At 39.6% G+C, this 19,369-nt stretch overlaps 1 protein-coding gene across 1 annotated transcript in view; it reads left to right on the forward strand.

The window, feature by feature from the left end:
- The window catches only part of angpt1 (angiopoietin 1), a 29,687-nt gene extending 14,328 nt beyond the window's left edge, over positions 1–15,359 (forward strand). Inside the window, exons 2-9 of the mRNA XM_024260202.2 lie at positions 2,494–2,649; positions 2,731–2,852; positions 3,293–3,525; positions 6,482–6,609; positions 6,953–7,054; positions 9,844–10,010; positions 12,114–12,244; positions 14,692–15,359. Coding sequence (XP_024115970.1) covers positions 2,494–2,649; positions 2,731–2,852; positions 3,293–3,525; positions 6,482–6,609; positions 6,953–7,054; positions 9,844–10,010; positions 12,114–12,244; positions 14,692–14,855 — 1,203 coding nt within the window. The 3' untranslated portion in view covers positions 14,856–15,359. The remainder of the gene's footprint in view (positions 1–2,493; positions 2,650–2,730; positions 2,853–3,292; positions 3,526–6,481; positions 6,610–6,952; positions 7,055–9,843; positions 10,011–12,113; positions 12,245–14,691) is intronic.
- The last annotated feature ends 4,010 nt before the right edge of the window (positions 15,360–19,369 follow it).

A 19,369-nucleotide genomic window follows, 5' to 3' on the forward strand; every position in this document is an offset into this window, starting at 1 on the left:
GGACTCCGGCTTCCTCCCACCGTCCAAAAACATGCTTCATAGGTTAATTGGTGACTCTAAATTGCCCCTAGGTGTGAATGTGTGAGTAAAAGGGTGTGTGATTGAGGCCCTGCGACAGACTGGCGACCTGTCCAGGGTGAACCCCGCCTTCGCCCATCAGTAGCCGGGATGAGCTCCGGCCCCCCGCGACCCCGAAAGGGAAGAAGATGAATGAATGAATGAATTGCTTCCCTAACCCCTTTGGCTCCTCCCTTTTGCTTCAATTGTAGGGGGTATTTAAAGCTGTAGTGCTTTCACAGAATTCAACTGCAATACATTGTTTCAACCTGTAGGGGGCAGCACACAGACAGTAATTAAACAAGTTTATTTTAATTAGTCAAAAATATGTCAATGACCAAGAGACAGGACTTTTAAATCCCTATTTATAGAGTTCAACAGACAAAAAAAGTTGATTTAGGATTTGTTACCCTTTAAATGAGTTTTTGCACAACTTTTTCAAGCTATAAAACCCATGTTATGTATTTTCCGAGCGCGGTCAGCTCTCACGTGGAGGACCAGTGACTATTGATGATGTCATCACATGGTAGTTAGTCCAAATTTGAAAACAGTATTTTTTTCCATATCTCTTCGCTTTGAGGGATTAATGTAGGGAAAAGGAGAAGATGTAGGGTAGGGAAGTTATTCAGATTTAGCCTTCGACTTTGTTGGTTCTAAATTTTTGCTTTTCTGTAGAACCCAAAAGCTGAAGCTGATTGGCTCATATAGTTTATTCTCTGGTAGAGATGGTTCCATTGATTACTAAAATAATCATGCAGTTTCTGAAGCTGCAAACTGCCCCATATTATCACACTCCCACCGTTTCCCTGAATGTTAGTTTGAAATGGGACACACCTTCCAGAAAGTTTTTCTTCTTTCTCATTAGCAAACAACATTTTAATATAAAAGTTTTGGAGATAATCCAGATGGGTCTTGGTGGTGTTTTAGCCATGTGTTTTTCCTTTAACTGTACCATGGATCATTTTTTAACCCCAAAATATCTCTTTCTGACTTGAACTGTGACTTTAAATGAGTTAAGAGAGGCTTCCAGTCTCATTCTACCTTCCTGAATGAATCCCGGTTGTGCTTTGGGGCTTATTCTTGTTCATCACTCCTCGGAAGGTCCTCCTCTGTTATAAATTTTCTCCACGATAGTTCTCATTCTTCATATTGATTTTCATGTTTCTGCTTCAGATCTTCTAGCCTGTTCACTTCAGGAAACTTCTGACAGTAACCGGGTCTGGTGGGGAGGACATTATCACAGTTTATGTTCTTACAGCAGTAGCAATTATTCTTTCTCCTACAATCGTGTATGTCAGGACAGCTGTTCTTAGCCCCAACGAAACCAGGAATCCTTAAATCTTTTCTTTAAAGGGCTTCACGTTATGCCTTGACAGGAGTTTGGAGGAGGGGCATAAATCAGAGTAGCACCTCGTGAGCTCCTGTAGGACCTGATCATTCAGAGACCATCAAACTCACTTCTAGCTTTGCTTTGGTGATAAGAACATAAGAGATCTGCCAGTGTGGCTGCCGAGACACCTCCAGCAACAGTTAATGGGGGGCTACAGTAAGTGAAGTGGTTTGATCTTGGCAAAACTGATGGATCCCAGTACCCCCACTGACACAGCAGGGTTTAGCCCCGCCCACACAGGCTGAGATAAGCTGTGAGGGAGCTCCTCTGAGCGGCTGCTGTTCAGTCAAAGATCAGAAGTCTTGCTGTCAAACACCACAGAAGTGGAAAATATTTGATGAGCCGTAGTGGCAGAAGGGAGTATCATGATAAGGGAGTGTCTGGTCCTGCCTAGTTGCGATGACGAGTAGAATTTGAGGAATCTGAGGGATGATTTGACTGTTTTATACTTGATTTCAAACAAAAAGTATTTAGTTGTAAATTCAGAAAAAAAGGAGAAAAATCTGTTGCGGAATACATAAAGACGCTTGTAATTTTTGCAGAAAGTTAGGTCAGTTTCAGGCCAAGAAGATTGAATGGTGATTGAATAACTGTTTTTAAAGAAATAATCAATTAATACTCATATCACAAACTTAAGAGTATGTTGTCAAAAGGAGTTTTCACAGACTTGCTCTCCACCAGCAGTCTCGCCCACAACTTACATGAATTTCTAATAAATTAGAGATGTTTTGCAGAAACTGTCCAATTTTTTTTTGATTTTGTATAAAAATGGCATAATCATAAATAAAAGACCACTAGGAACGTTTTTGAAATAGATGAAAAGATGATCAGTGTAGGTCTTTGAGGAACCCTTTATGTTTTTAAAGTGATAAACGAACAAGACAAACACTCAGAAAATCTGAGGATTACATGGAAACCGGTCAAACCAACCTTTTTTAGTTCTGTCTGTGACAAAGCTTCGTTTGATTTTTTGGTGTTTTAAAACAACCTCAGAACGGCCACAGATCTGTCAGAGAAACTAACAAGAACTCCTGTTTGGGCTTCAGATTGAGAGCTACATGAGAGAGAAGATGAAGAGCGAGGTGGCCCAGCTGCAGCAAAGCGCCGTCCACAACCACACTGCAGCCATGTTGGAGATGGGAACCAACCTTTTGTCCCAGACAGCAGAGCAAACACGCAAACTCACAGACGTGGAGGCACAGGTATCACCGTATTGGATGCAGAAGCTTAGTGCAGATCTTTATAAAAGGGTGATAATATATATATATTTTCCCCCATGGCAGGTTCTGAACCAAACATCCCGCCTCGAGATCCAGCTGCTGGAAAACTCTCTTTCCACCAATAAGTTGGAGAAGCAGCTAATGATCCAAACGAATGAGATCAGCAAGCTTCACGACAAAAACAGGTAAACACGAGCAACAGCTCACTGGCTAGTTACTGGCGACAAAACAGCGATGACTCATTAAAAACAATTTGTCTGCTTTCCAACCGCTGTGTAAACATGAGACCCTGCTCTCTGTGGACCGCCGTGGCTTTCTCTTGCAAAACGGAATGATTTGAATGTGGGCTCGAGATCTCAGAACCATTTCAGGGATCGGTCCTGCAGTGATTGTGTGGTTGTTGAATCCACATCTCCCCTACTGGTGTTTAATGAAGAGTGTGATGACTGACGGAAACGACCTTTCTCTGATGACTTACACTGAGGACCTCCAAGGACAGTTTGGTCATCTAGATGTTGTGCATGCTTGACCAACCTAAAAGGGAAAGCGTTCTTTTTTTGTAAGCGTTATGCTAACCAAAAAGTTTCTGCTTAAATTTTGTCTTAATTGTAACACATTTCTGCAGCCTTCTGGAGCAGAAGATTCTGGAGATGGAGCTGAGACACCAGGAGGAACTGGATACCCTGAAGCAGGAAAAGGGAAGTCTCCAGGCTCTGGTGGGAAGGCAGAGCACCGTCATCAGGGATCTGGAGTCCCAGCTGAGCCGAGCCACAGGAAACAGCACTGCCTTGCAAAGACAACAGCAGGAGATGATGGACACAGTCCACAACCTGCTCAACCTCTGCTCCAAAGATGGAGGTAGGACCCAAACTATAGCTCGGCATCAGTCTTAATCGTTCTCTTCTTGAGCCACATTTAAAAAAAAAAATATGAAGAAAATGAGTATTCGTATGTAATTAGCGCAGGGTTATGGTTATCATCTTTTGGATCACAACTGATTTAGAAAAATGGCCTACACACATTTCGATCAGTTTTTGTGCTTGTTGGCAGGTAAATACATGCAAATAACATTGGCCAATATTAAAATGTATTTCTGACTGCTAGCTACCTTATAAAAAACGTTAAACTATGTGACGCTTGAATAATAAATTAGCTTTTCCACACAGTGCATTCTCATCTTTAAATGTTTTTATTTATCTTGTCAAGATTTCTTTAATTTCTTTTAATTCCAAAACAAAGCAACTTGTGGGGCATTTTTAGCTACTTTTTTAGCCTTTTTACTTATGTAGAAAACTAGCAAAAAACAATTAAATGAGATGCTATTTTAAGGAGCTTGCTAAAATGCCAAATGTTTGAAATTGTGGCCCATTTTATAGTTTTAGCTATTTTTTCTTAGCCTTTGTGCTTACGTAGAAAACTAGCAAAAAACAATGAAATCAGATGCTAATTTAAGGAGTTTGCTAAAATGCTAAATGTGTGAAATGGTGGGGCATTTAAAATTTTTAGCTACTTTTTTTAGCCTTTGTGCTAATGTAGAAAACTAACAAAAACAACTAAATGAGATGCTAATTTGAGAGCTTGCTAAAATGCAAAATGTGTGAAATTGTGGCCCATTTTAAATTTTTAGCTACTTTTTCTTAGCCTTTGTGCTTACGTAGAAAACTAGCAAAAACAATTAAATCAGATGCTAATTTAAGGAGCTTGCTAAAATGCCAAATGCGTGAAATTGTGGCTTATTATATTTAATACTTTTTTTAGCCTCTGTGTTTATGTAGAAAAAACAAACAATGAAAAGAGAAGCTAATTTAAAGAGCTAGCCAAAGTGCTAAATGTGTGAAATGGTGACTGAATTCCTTCACTTCTCCCTAACCCCTAATGGACTACATAAACATACATTTTTTTTCTAATGTCATTTTTTTAATCGCATTGTGGTTTACATTTGCTAAGCTAGAGAACACAAAGCTTCTGGGAAATTTCCAGGTCACTGAATTTTGAAGTTAAAGTCTGTTAAAATGGTAAACGCCCAAGTAGTGTGCCGAGTAGTGAAGAACTCAACCTGAGAGTTTTGAGAAGCTAATGATGATTTTATACCTTTTTATGGAGTTTATATACCTTTAGCATTTTGGCTAGTGTTTTAAGTTAGCATCTCATTTATCTATTTTTTGTTGCTATATTTGTGTACAAGTAAGTACTTTTATTACCGTTTTTCCATCTTTCAGTGCTTCTGCATACGTTTTTATGCATTTCAGTTGTCTTTTACATTCTTCAGTGTAGCATTTTAATATTTTTGTGCTTCTTTTGGATTGTCTAATTCAGCTAATAGCATTGTTCAACATGTGTAAGAGGTCTCCTTTTTCTTCTGCCTGCTTAAAATGCAAACTTTTATCTTTGTTACATGGGCTAAACATGCTTTTTATCTTGAACAAGTAAAATACTTTTTTTGTGCATCCAACATATTTTGTGCATTGAAACATAAAAAGCACAACTGATTGTGAAACATTATTTTCATTCTTTTTTTTTATCGTTTCTCACTTTTAATAGGGGATGAGGGACTTCCCTCCTGGCCTAAAACATTGACCTGGCCCTTGTGTAAACTTTATTAGTCCAATAACATTTTTACAGTTAACCCAAATGATGACCATATATTTTTTTTTCATTATACGAGTCTCACGGGAGATAAACTATGAAGCTCCGTTTCTGGGATTGGTTGTAATTTGATTAATGTTGGCGGATTTCCCGCAGTGAACATCCCATAGACTCTCTTGGGGTTTCTGGAACTTCAATGTCACTTGGGGTAACTCGAGTCAGGACTGGTATTTTGCTAATGAATGATCGAAAGGAAGGGGTCAGAGTTTTTTCAAACAGCTTGTGTTGTCATGCTAGCTTTATCAGCCCAGTATTACTGGCTCATATGCCATATTTTTATCAAGAGAAATAAAAGCTCATTTTGTTTTTAATTGCCTTTGCTTTAATCTAGCAAATAGTAAAATTTATCATTATTTGTTTACAATTTTCATTTTTTTTCAATTTGTAATATGATCATTGAAAAATTCTTAAGAAATATATTTTAAGCTAATATTTTTTTCTTTTTTTACTATCACAAATTATTAATAATGCATTTATTTTTATTAATGGTGAATTTTTAGTACACAAGTAAGCATTTAACCCATAAAGACCCAGACCCATTTAAAAAAAGGATAAAAATAAAACTACAAGGAATACACCACAAGCCACGTAGGTTACATAATGCGTTTCTGATGTTTTTCTTTGACACTGATGTCACTATGGGTTCTCTTGGGTCTAATTAATCTTAGTACTTCTCACCATTTTCTTTGCATTTCTATTGCCACATTTTAGCATTCAGTGATTCTGTAGATGTTCGTTTACTTACTGTTGCATTCTTGAAATTTTACCTACCATTGTAGATTTTTAAAAATAAGTTTTTGGTTGTTAAAATTTCAGCTTTTATTATTTTCCAATGTTTGACATATTAAGCTTTTTCTTGGTGCTTGTAAATTTACAGTTGGCATTAAAGGTGCATTTTATCTTTTGATTTAGTATTTATGGCATTCCTTAACTTCTTTCTAGCTGCTTTGTAATTTTTGTAGCAAGTTGTACTACTTTTGAATTTGTAGTATTACACTTTCTGCAGCTACTTTGCATCACCTCATGCTTTCGAATTAGCACATTTTTCTTGCTGTTCAGCACGTACCCATTGTTCTGGCCCAACAAATCCTATTTCAGAACCCCACAGGTGGAGACTGTCAGAAAGCCACATAAAAACCCCCAATTATTTCTTGTCTATTTTTTCTAGTTGTACCAAACAGTACAAAGGCTGCAGAGGAGGAAAGAACGTTTCGTGACTGCGCTGACCTGTATCAGGCTGGCTTCCATAAAAACGGCGTGTACATCGTCCATGTCAATTCACAAGAGACCAAAAAGGTAAGTTAAAAACTGGGCTGCATTGTGAAAATACCTCTTCAAACCAACTTTATCTGTGAAATCAGAGTTTCTGTCACAACTTTTCATCATGGTTATCATTTTTTTATTCCATGATGATCTAAATGAAAAGTCAAGCCCCATCAATGATCCTGATTTTTTTTTTGTGATACAACTTGGAAATTGGTATTGGCCTATCCATAATTCTTACAATTAAAGCTAATGCCTTATCTCAGAAGGCTGAAACTTTTGAAACGCCTCCACATCAAGCTGAAGGGGTTCAGAGATGTTGCAGGAATACCTTCCGAACTGAATCAGTCCATCTTCTGTCCCCGGGATTTTGTAGGTGTATTGTAACATGGAGACGGCCGGCGGTGGGTGGACCTTAATGCAGCGCCGAGAAGATGGAGGCCTGGACTTCCAGAGAACATGGAAGGAATACAAGATGGTGAGACAGGCATGTGTTTTGCGTTTGTTTACATTCATTTTTAACAGGACATTGCCAGTTTCAGCATCCACGAATTAGCTTGTTTAACCTCTGAGGATTTTTGCTTCTCCTCAGTAGAAGAAGAAAGTCTTGGTTCTCATAGAAGTCGCTATGTTCATATGGGTGTAAATTTAAATTAAGCAGTGGTAGAGAACCAACATTGCAATTAAGAAAAGTGAAAAGAGTCAAACTTTTTTCTTCTTTTTTTATTATTACATATCTTTAAAAGTATTAATAATAAATACTTTAAACTGCTTTGTTGTAATGGGACATGTTAACAATAAACATTTACATATTTTTATCATTGTTCAACTTACCTTAGATTGGAACTTTTCAACAAAGATTGTTGGCCAAAAAAAAAAAAAAAAGACAGAACGTTCGCCATCTCTGACCATCTCTACAGGAAACTAACGCTTGAAAAAAGTTCCTCGGTAAATATTGAAGGTAAATCGACCGGCAAGGGAGGAATACAGATGGTATTTTGGGTGCATTTTGAGCAAAACTAGTTTGAGAAGAAAACGCCTCCGTCGCATCAAGAGGTTTTTGTCAATGTTGACTCAAAAATTGGGGTGGTGAGTGGGGTGGCAGCTGCCTCCCTTTGCCACCCTGTAGCTCCGCCCCTGTTGCCTACTGATTGCTCATGACCGAAATAATTCTAGAATAGTTTTTGATTCTAAAGAAAGTTTCTTTCTTGATTCTTGTTTGTAATCGAACATAAACTCAGCAAATGTGATGTTATCTAAAGAAAACCAATGTCTAGATCACATCTGTCAAGTCAAGGCCCGGGGGCCGGATTCGGCCCTCTTGGTAATTATATCTGGTCATCAAGCTAATTTTATTTTATTGTTATTAATGACCCGATTTATCTTGTGTTTATTTCTAACTTGTATAATTTCGACAAAATATATTTTTATGGAGGGTAAAATATTGAAAGTTATTTAAGGTTTAAGTTGATTTATTCTGGAATAATATTCCTGCCTGTTTTTATTCATAGTTATGTTCAAAGGTTACGTCTTTGAAGTTTTAAAAATTTATAGTTTTAGAGTGTTCAATAATTTTTGTTGATTGACACCCCTGGTTCAGATAGCCATCAACAGCATTGGGATATTATTGGGAAAACCTGAATGTATCTCGTCACCTGGTGCGTAGGTAGTCTTACCGAGTGTTCCCATTGGCCCCCTTGAGGCTTCTTAAGTACTGAACTATGAAGCCTGTTTTATGTATTGCACATGTCAAAGGAGACATTCATTCCACTCGTTTCCCCATTAGAACCTCTCGATTAAGGAACTCCTCATTTCAGTTTTCTGATGTTAAACATCCTGCAGATGAAAATCCAGTCTCTCCACTGTTTTATGCCAGACAAACTGCTAATCATTTAAAGAATGCATGAACTTTTAATTTAGCTTTTGGAAAAGCATTAAACAGAGACCACACAGGGTTTCAAAGTGAGCAGCAATGGCACCAGCTTCGAACAGGTGTACAGTGAGAGTCAAACATCGCATGACCCGAGCTGACATTTACACTGAAGTGCATGCTGTTGCTGGAAGTGTCCTTGGAAAGATGAGAGTGGCTCATGTTGTTGATTGGGATATTAATACTTTAACGGCTGGAGCCTCGTGTGAAACTGCACGGTTTCAGGTGTAAAGCTGTTGGCACAAACTTACAAATGTGCTTTACCCCAGATGAGCTAACAGTTTCTCACAGTTATTGTCATATTATGTGTTTCTGTTTCATAGAAGTATATGTGGGCTCATAATCACACCCGATGTGTTAATCATTTGGACCAGAGTTAAGAATATGTGATTGGCTGAGAACAAAAGGTGGACATGATGGGGATGATGGCATGTAGAGGAAAGTGATAACCCAGAGTAACTGGAAGTGAAATATGTCTTCCTTGAAGTTGTACTGAAGTTCATGTCACTACTGATTGTGGTTTCGCTTTAAGTAGAAATCATTTTACTGGAGATTAATGACCCCTTCCCTTCATGGAAGTCCCAAATCCCGTGGACTTGTATAGAGAATGAACAGCTATTAACTCATTCATTAAATTTGTCAGAATATTTATTTTTGCCTTGCTATTTTTTTTGTCTTCTTGATGATCCTAATTTTTTTTCATGCTATTTTTTAGCTGACGTTTTTCAAGTTATTAACTGGCCAATCAGATGCCTCCATTAAAGCGTGTAGCGACTGCTGGCCCCCACATTCAACATTCGGTTGACAGATTCCTCCAAACCCCCCCTGAACAAGGCAAGAGTGGTTGCCATAGAAACAATGACTGAGATCAATCATTTCTCACTGATGTTGTCTGGCTCCAACATGGCCCCAAAAAAATGGCGGTGGCTGAATTGACTTTGTTTGAGCCAGAAGTGAAGCAGTCGATCACAGCCTCTTCTCCTTGGGGTCAAATTTCCTCGTCTTGTCCCTCATGGAAGGAATCAAAGTGATGGAAATGAGACTTCACCAGAGCAGAACAGCTAACTCCACACTTGCTTAACACAAGCACCTCTAACCTTTCTGTCCTCTGCAATCCCATGGACAACTTTAACAAGAGTAGTCTGTGGAGGCTGTTGTGTTATCTCTTCCCACTGCTGTCAGAAGCACTTTCCCAGGAAGGAGCTCCTACCAAAACTATGCCGTTGTTTAAAAGGGAGTCTTGAAGGATTAGCAGGTTAATTTTTACCTCAGACGGTTATGTTTAGGGAAAGACCTGAAACTAATCTCCTGATTTGAGCGATGTGATGTTCTTTCAGGGCTTTGGAAGCGTGTCCTCCGAACACTGGCTGGGGAACGAGTTTGTTTATCAGCTGACCAGCCAGAGGCAGCACGTTCTCCGGGTGGAGCTGACCGACTGGGATGGACACCGGGCCTTCTCGCTGTACGACCGCTTCCAGATCGGCAGTGAGAAACAGAACTACAGGTAGTGCCATGGGAACTGACACTCCGGATCAAAACCAGAGCATTCTTAGAGATTAAATTCTAAAAAGAAACTGTTTCACGTTGAAGATTTTAGCCTCCACATGATTTAAGAAAAAAAAGTTTTAATTTAAAAGTAGTCTTTGTGGGGCACAGTTTTCACTTTTATTTTGGTAGTTATATGACAAGAGTACTTCCTTAGTTCCATGTAGGTTGTTTGAAGTTACATTATTGTAGTTCAGTTGTTTATCTTTATCATTTGGCAATATTAATCTATTTTAATTTGTTTTTTTGTCTTATTCATTAAAGTATAAATTAAAAAAAAGCTTGCTTATTTGAAGACTGGTACTCAAGCAAGTATTCTGCTAGTTATTTTTTCTTTACTTGACTCCTTATTTGGACAAAGATTTTTTTTTTACTTTGTCCTAAGTTTTATTTTGAAGGATCAATCTTTTTGGTAACATTTTTTGCTTAATCATCCCTCCTCCATCTAAATGCGACTTCCATTAGTCTTTTTGTGATTCGTTCACTTAATGTGCGGTTCTATTTATTCTTCTGTTAAGCGACACATTGAAGAATCATAGAGCATCATCACTAGCACATAGAAACACACTAAAATCACATTTATGTCTTTATGTTTTAAAATATCAGTGTTTGCAGCAAATGTAAATTGGCATTTGGTGTTGGAATACTGACGGTACAAATTTAGAGGTCAGTGTATATTGCTATACCTCTGTCATTACTGTTTTACTGAGAAGAATATGTTAATGCTTCACATGGTGAGACATTCAGCCTATTCAGGTCATCAATTACACACTTCTGAAGTCCTACTTTATCTCGTGTCTCTAACCTTGTCTGGGTTTTTCTTTCTTCTTCTTTTTTTTTTTTTTTAGAAATAAGGGCAAAAATGCATTCTGGCTTGGATGAATTTTCCTAAATTATACATTTTCAATCAGACAATTGATCTGTTGATATAAACATTTTCCCTAAATACAAAGATTAAAAAAATAAAACTATTGGGATTCCATATCACTATAGGTTTTGTTGTATGGCTATAGCAACGACAAACTTTTTTTTAGGGAAGTTTCATTTTGCGTCACTACATCACCAAAGACAGTTTCCCACTGAGGCAACCTCATGTTCTCTGTTTGTTCCCATCTTTTTTGGATCTCTGGTTTGAGCTGCGCTGGAGTCTCTCCATGCTGATCACTATAAATAGATTTGCTCTTGAAAAATGAATGTGGTATGACAATCAAACATTACTCCGATGAGACTCTGGGCCAAGACAAACCGCATGGCCAGATCCCAGTGAAGCAGCTGCGTTCTCTGTTCATTCTCATTTGGCTCCATCTTGCTTCACAAAAGTCAAACAACATGAGACAGATTCTCCAGGGTAAATGAATCGCTTTGAAATGTGGGATCATTGTGAGAAAGAACTTCTGTAGCTGATGATGCTGCGTGGAAAGGTGGTCTGCATCGGTACAGAGCAAACGGCGAGTCTCCAGGCTATGCAGGGAGCAGAAAGCAGCCTGTAAACATGGACACTGCTTTCTTTATCATTAAAAGTATCAGATTTAGCAGCCAGCAAGGTCTTTACAGTTTCCTGGACCTCTAATAAATTTGTTTTGAATGCCATTTTATGTTCTCTTCAAAACACAACACAAACTAGTAAGTAATATTAGCATAGATTTTCCACTTGACTGCTTTGGTCTGTTTGAAGGGCTAGGTTAACATTTATAGCATTTAGCCCAAGCAACTGTTGTTGCTAGCAGTAGCGGCTAGCTGGGGAAGTAGCTGCTGTTGCTAGCAGCAGCTGCTAATGAGTGTAAAATCATGAACCAATGGCAACAAATGACTAAAAGCCATAAACTTGACAATCATCACATCAGAAGAGCCAGCTGAGGTGCTTCTAGTGAGGTATTGCCGGTTTGGCCAACAAGGAGAAGGATTTATTGCAGATCCAAATAGTCTCTGCTAGCCTTATTATTATCTAGGAAAAGATGACTTGAGAAAGTGAGGTGTGGGAGCACCTGTTGAGATGGCTGGTAAAGCAACCTCTGATTGACACAGTTTAGAAAGGTCACCGTCTTCTTCTGTTGTCCTACAGGCTTTTTCTCAAGAGCCACAGTGGGACAGCAGGCAGACAGAGCAGCCTGGTCATCCACGGTGCCGACTTTAGCACAAAGGACATGGACAACGACAACTGCATCTGCAAGTGTGCCCTTATGCTGACCGGAGGTAATGCTTCAAGGATTTAGGGTGGATGTCTACAGCATTTTTTTTTTGTTTGCAGTTTTAACTTAATAACTGGAACTATTACACCTTTTCAGACTCTGAAGTTTTCAAGTTCACCCTTAAAAAAACAGTCTAAATTTCTTAAAAAGTCAAACTTTAAACTTTTTTTTTTGAACAGTAGAAACAGGAAATAGTTATTTTTGTTTTTATTTGCTTTTTAGAGCAAATTTGTTCTCACTTCTTTGGTGTGAGTTTGCTTAAAAAAAAAGAAATTAATGTGCAGTCACTGCAGTTGTGGTTTCATTCACATGCAGTCGCACACAGCCAAAAAAAAACAAAAAAACTTTTTTTTTAATTTGCCAAAAGTCTAGTTTGCAAAGAAAGTATATTTTTAGACGCTTCAAACTGTGATCTTATTGAAGCCCACCATGAGTTGTGAAACCAAAACAAAGATCTTGTGGGTCATCTGTCATTTCTCTCTCTGTGTGACTTCATGGACAGGAAAAAAAATCTTGTAGTTGCAAAAGTCACCCCTGCATTTCTTTTCTTTTAACATTTTTTTTTACTGTTGTTGCAACAGAAGTTTTCTCAATTCCTAAAAACAAAAATTCTTGAACCCTCACACGATTTAGCCAGCGCTGTAGACACACAGTTCTCACACGGTGTTTACGAACCTTTGAGCCGTCACGCTAAACCAAAGTCAGTCGACTGTGGTGAGTTTCAAAGAACCGCTTTTTCCGATCCCAAACCAGACGTGCCGGGGCAAAAACATGGCAGAGCAGTCATGACACATCAAAAGAAATCCAGAAAGAGGCAGAAATGTTTGTTTAGTTTGGTGCAGTAAACTGAAAGTGGGGTTATAAATTGCATTTAGCACTTTACCAAAATAAAAGCATTCAACAGCTCAAATCCCCGCTTTACTGCGGCTTAGCATTAGTGGCTGTGAGTGGGATGGAGCGTTGATCCGTTGACTTTGTGGTATTTTTATTTTTTTAACTCAGTTTTAAAAGAAAACTTATAGGATTCTTTTAGCCCAGGTTTTATAAACCCTTGTCCTACAGGGCAAGAAGTAAAAATGCGACTGCCAGCCATCTTCTTCCGCTCATCCGGGACCGGGTCGTGGGGGCAGCAGTCTAAGCAAAGATGCCCAGACTTCCCTCTCCCTGGCCACTTCCACCAGCTCCTTTGGGGGGACCCCAAGGCGTTCCCGGGTCAGCCGAGGGACATGGTCTCTCCAGCGTGTCCTGGGTCTTTCACGGGGCCTTCGCCCAGTGGGACATGCCCGGAACACCTCTCCAGAGAGGCGTCCAGGAGGCATCCGGATCAGATGCCCGAGCCACCTCAACTGGCTCCTCTCAATGTGGAGGAGAAGCGGTTCTACTCCGAGCTCCTTCCGGGTGACCGAGCTCCTCACCCCATCTCTAAGGGAGCGTCCAGCCACCCTCCAGAGAAAACTCATTTCAGCTGCTTGTAGTCGGGATCTCGTTCTTACGGTCATGACCCAGAGCTCATGACGATACTGGAACGAAGATCGACCGGTAAATTGAAAGCTCTGCTTTCTGGCTCAGCTCTCTTTTCACCACAACAGACCGGTGCAGCGACTGTAAAATGGCGGACGCCGCACCAATCCGCCTGTCGATCTCACACTCCGATATTCCCTCACTCGTGAACAAGACCCCAAGATATTCAAACTCCTCCACCTGAGGCAGGAGCACTTCACCACCAACAGAGGACAAACTACCTTTCTCTGGTCGAGAACCATGGCCTCAGACTTAGCGGTGCTGACCCTCCTCCCAGTCGCTTCACGCTTGGCTGCAAAACGCTCCAATACATGCTGGAGGTCCTGGCTTGATGAAGCCAGCAGAAGAACATCTGCAAAGAGAGATGAAATCCTGTTGTCCCCAAACCAGATCCCCTCCTGCCCTGCCGCCTTGCAATTACAAATATCGCTGCATGGCTACGTGCGTTACATGCCACGATGTGGCATTGTGGGATATGTGACCGTAGTATTAGGCTTTTACGCTGTCTAAAAACAATAAGACACTGTCTCTCGCCTTTATTCTGATGACCTAAGCTATACTAGTTCAAAAGGACAAACAATGTTAAAAATATTCCTCCTTCAAAGGTTTAATCCAAAACTAAAGGAACATATGCCAAAAAAATATGTCAAAAAGTAAAAGGACGTTTTCTGGATCTATAGGAGTCCATGAAAATCCCGGGTTGTCACTTGGCGAGAACAATCAAACCTTCTCCTGTTCACTTGCTTTAAATAGAAGGGGTGTCGGGCAGTGATGTGCCAGCCCGTCAGCGAACCGCTTCACCCTAACACGTCCTGCCGATAGCAGCAAAATGCTCTGAACTCTTGCCAGACTCTCACAGGCTATGGAAAACATCCCCCTCCCAGACGACGAAGTGCACAAACCTTTTCATCTGCTTTGTCTTCTTTCCAGGTTGGTGGTTTGACGCATGTGGACCGTCCAACCTCAACGGGATGTACTTCACAAGAGGGCAGCACATCGGAAAGTTGAACGGTATCAAGTGGCATTACTTCAAGGGTCCCAGTTACTCGCTTCGAGGCACGGCCATGATGATCCGTCCTCTGGATTTCTCCTGAACACTCGAGCTCCTACCTCGAACTGTGACGAGGAGCCTGCCAGGAGGAGGCCTCTCCTTGTGTCCTCCTGCCTCATCTCACTTTCTCCAGACGTGGGAGTCTTGTCGCCTCGGCAGCATTCACACACAAACCGGGATTGAACATATCAACAGACTTTTATAGAGCTTTCAGACAAAGAAAGTCAAGGATAGACTGTCAAAAGAAACACGAAGATGTAGAAGACCTTAAGATTCACTGCTAGTCATTTAACCTTCTATGATTGATTTCATCTCACAACTTCGTGTTGGGGCAGAAAACATTTTTCTTGAGTTTTTCCTACTTATTTCATACAATTGCACCACCATTGGTTCCTTTACCTGCATTGGCAGATCTTACATTGCCCTGGGGCCCGTTTCAAGAAGCAGGTTTTGTTGGAACTCTGAGTTCGTGAACTCCAAATTCGGCAAAACTCTGAGTTTTCGGTTCCAGAAAGAGGGATAACTCAAACCCGGGAAAGTGGGTGAAACCAAGCCCGTTCCAAGAAGCAGGTTAAGCTGAACTCAGAATCAATCACTATGGTAACTGAGTCTGTGAACGAAACCTGGTCGGTAGCAGGTTTTCTTCAGGAAACTTAGAGTTCTCTGCGGTCTCCGCCCCTTTTTAAAGTGAAAGATGTTCAAATATGAGTTCCTCATGAACATTTAGAGAACATTCACGTTAGAGACGTCACGTTTTCACCACGTAGAAACGAAAATGACATGTTCATTCATAGAGGATCGTGTAGAGAGGAGGCTGATTAATCCAAAGGAAATGTTATTTACGTCGGTAGAGGATTTGGAGGACACGAGTCGACTGACTGCAGTTTCCCAATTCATTTTTATTTCAGCGATATAAATAGTGAGTTTTTCCTGGGACTCGCTATTAAAAAATACAGTCTTTTTTTCCTTATTTTAATCCCTTAACAAAAGGAACAATTGACTGTCACACACTGGGAAATCATCTAAACTCATCTACCGTCCGTCACTTGCGTCACACATTAGCTCGGTCGTCAGCAACGCTGCCTCCCACCGCAGAGGTTGCGAGTTCGATTCCCGGTTGCGGAATTTATTTTTACGCTTAAAAGAATTCGGCGAATATTTTTTAAGTCTTGAGAATTAAAATTAAATAAATGCTTTTTTGACATATGCAGCTACAGTTTCTTTTTTAGCGTGCAGTGATATCCGTGTGTGTAGGGGGGGGTTACCAAAACTGGTCATTCATACGATTACGGAGATTACTGATTAAATTAGTAACAAATCAAAAACCATTCCTTACTCAACAAGAGACAAAATAACCTTCCTGACATTATTTATTCATCATTAGAAATGATTGAAATAACTGCAGATATTTTCTCTCTGTTCTACCGCTGCAGCTGTGTTGCTTTTCTTGATGAAAATGTTCTCTATAGTCTGCATATGCTTGAAGGAACTTATCAATTTCCGCCACCGGAAGTAGTAAACTCAGCTGTTTGTCCCCGTTGCCATGGTGAATCGTGCTGTCTTTGCTCCATTGATCAGGGCTTTTTATGGTCGCGACGCTCACACCTGATTCTGGTTCTTACAACTTCAAGTTGATTGATTCAAACATTTTCAGATGTTCTGGAACCGAAAACCCTGAGTTTGGGAATTTAGAGTCCAGTGACTCTAAGTTCAGGTTCGAACTCTAAATTTGTTGAACCTGCTTCTTGAAACGGGCCCCTGGAGGATCTGAACCCAATAAAGCAAATTCTCACATCCCAGGACAGAAAAGTCAACAATTGTACTCCTTTCACTGGTTTGAAATTACAAATAAATAGTCTTCAGGTGTAATTAGACCCAGGCTAAATTTAGACTAAAATCACTGTTAGTGTTTTTGATAGACTCTTCTTTATCTATTAGCACTGAACTGTCACTTGCACCCAAACCAAGATCTGTGAGGATCCACTGAGGACTTCATCTGAGCGTCGACAGAAAACACCAGATCAGTCAGTCCTGATGTGAAACCTGTCCTGATTGTTGTTGATCATTTTGTTACAAGACAAAGCCAATTGTGCCACAGTTGTTGCCCTGTACATACTGTAAATATTAAGCTGCCTTTAAGTCCATGGAGTACGAGCTGGGGAGGTTTTTCTTTTCTTTTTTTTTTGAAGATACGTTCCATTCAAAAAAAGGTTGAGACATAAAATCCAGACTGTTGCCTCTTAATGATCCAGTTCTGTAAAATACATAAACTAAATGTAATTATTAACTTTCCAGAAGATCTATGCTAACAGTCTTGACCTATTTTGTTAAAAAGGGAAAATATGCTGGAGAACAGTAACTAAATACACATGAGAAAGTGTCCCAGACAAAGTGCAATATTGTTAGAAGTAAAAATTACTTGAGTTGTGGTCAGTGTTGTGTGATTCAATGTTTCTTTTTTTTTTAAAAAAACTTTGTTTGGGCCTGTCTTTGATTTTAATCAGTGCATTTCTTGTAACACGCAGTGAGCATAAACACTGCCTGAAAAACACAAATCCTAACTATTAATAAAATATTTTTACCATTTTGTCCTTTTTGTTGATTTTATTTCCAATTAAATGTCCTTTACACCAATAAGGACCCACTGGTCTCTAATTGTCAAAGATACCTGACATTCTTCTTATGTCAGACTGAGAACATATATGCTTTTACGGTTAAAATTGTTTCAAAGTGTCAAAACTGTTTTTGATTATGCAAGCAGTGCAGTTCCAATTATGACCACCAGGGACTCCCATGTTTAAATTTACTACTACAAAATAAAAATAACTATATTTCATTTTAATTAATAGTTTTGGTTTAATAGTTTGACATCACAAAACACAAAATCTGCACCACCATTTACAAATACTTTGAGGTAGCAATTTTTAATATTGTTCACTAAGGTGAGGTAGTAGTTCTTTCAGTTTGTATGGCTCATTACAGCCTATAGACAAAGATGTGACCGTAGTCTTACTGAAGTTCAAGCAAACGGCAACAGATTGATTTATTTCATCAGTTTCTGTTGTTTCAGTAGTTTTTATTTAAAAATATTAATTTAACCTATTCATTTAACTGTAATGTTTTTCAAGCTAAACCCCCAACAAAATTCTTTCACGTGTTCTGCCAAAAGGTTGTCAAATGCACTGTAAAAACTCACTTTGCGGGTATGTTATGTAGAGCAACAGTGAAGTTGTCCCACTCAATATTCTTTGGTGAAAAAAAGGCCAAGCTAAACACTCAATTTTTCCAACTTTTTTTCTTTTTTTGGCATTTTTGGCAGCAACAATGTAAAATTGCATTAAATATTGGAAGGACAGATTTTAAATTACATTACATAATAACACATTCGGGCTGCACGGTGGCGCAGTGGTTAGCTCTCTTGCCTCACAGCGAGAAGGCCCCGGTTCGAATCCCGGCTGGAACCTTTCTGTGTGGAGTTTGCATGTTCTCCCCGTGCATGCGTGGGTTTTCACCGGGGACTCCGGCTTCCTCCCACCGTCCAAAAACATGCTTCATAGGTTCATTGGTGACTCTAAATCCCCCCCAGGTGTGGATGTGAGAGTGAATGGGTGTCTGATTGAGGCCCTGCGACGGACTGGCGACCTGTCCAGGGTGTACCCCGCCTTCGCCCATCAGCAGCCGGGATAGGCTCCGGCACCCCCGCGACCCCGTAAGGGACGAAGCGGCCATGAAAATGGATGGATGGAATAACACATTCTTTAATTATCTAGTGTGTTGCAAAATACACCCAGCAGAGAAGACTGCCTTCTGAGTTGTTTTAAAGAAGGCAAGCTCTGTTGGTAATAATAATAAGCTACATCAAGCATCTGTTTTAGCTAGGTGTTAATACACAAACCATGTATATGCTAGGTGCTAATCACTGGGTGTACTAACTGGTCTAAGTAAGATAAGTAAAATAAGTGCTGACTTGTTAGTTGTTTAGGCTAGTTGTCAATACACACGTATTAGCTACGCGCTAATAGATTGACAATGTATTAGCTACTTGAATTTGCTAGGTATTAGCTTGGTGAAAATAAAAAAATATGTTTGCTAGATGTAAGCTAGGTGCTAAAACATTAACTATATTTGCTGCTTAGTAAACTAGCTTAACAAACAAACAAGTTATTATTTAGGAGCTATATACATTGAATTTTAAAGCTGGGTGCAGCTAATGATACCTCTTCAGGCTTCTCGTTAAAATTCTACATGGCCCCCATCTATATCCACGGAAACGACAAAAACACTTGTAATGTATTTTATATGTTTATATATTTCCACACCTATAATTTGTGTTACGTCCCCAATGGGCAAACTGGCCCGAAGTCTGGGGGATGACTGTCAATGGGGACAATAACATTAAACTGGACACCAAACAAAGGAACACAGTTGATTAAAATAAATGGAAACCTGTGTCATGAAATAAAGCAAGAAATAATTAGTGGGTATGGTAAAAAGAACAAACCAAAACGGAGTTGGAACCTTTGCCAAAAGAAAATGAAGTCAGGGAGACTGCTGACC

Source organism: Oryzias melastigma, linkage group LG11, assembly GCF_002922805.2.
Source record: "Oryzias melastigma strain HK-1 linkage group LG11, ASM292280v2, whole genome shotgun sequence".
In the NCBI taxonomy this organism is placed as follows: Eukaryota; Metazoa; Chordata; class Actinopteri; order Beloniformes; family Adrianichthyidae; genus Oryzias; species Oryzias melastigma.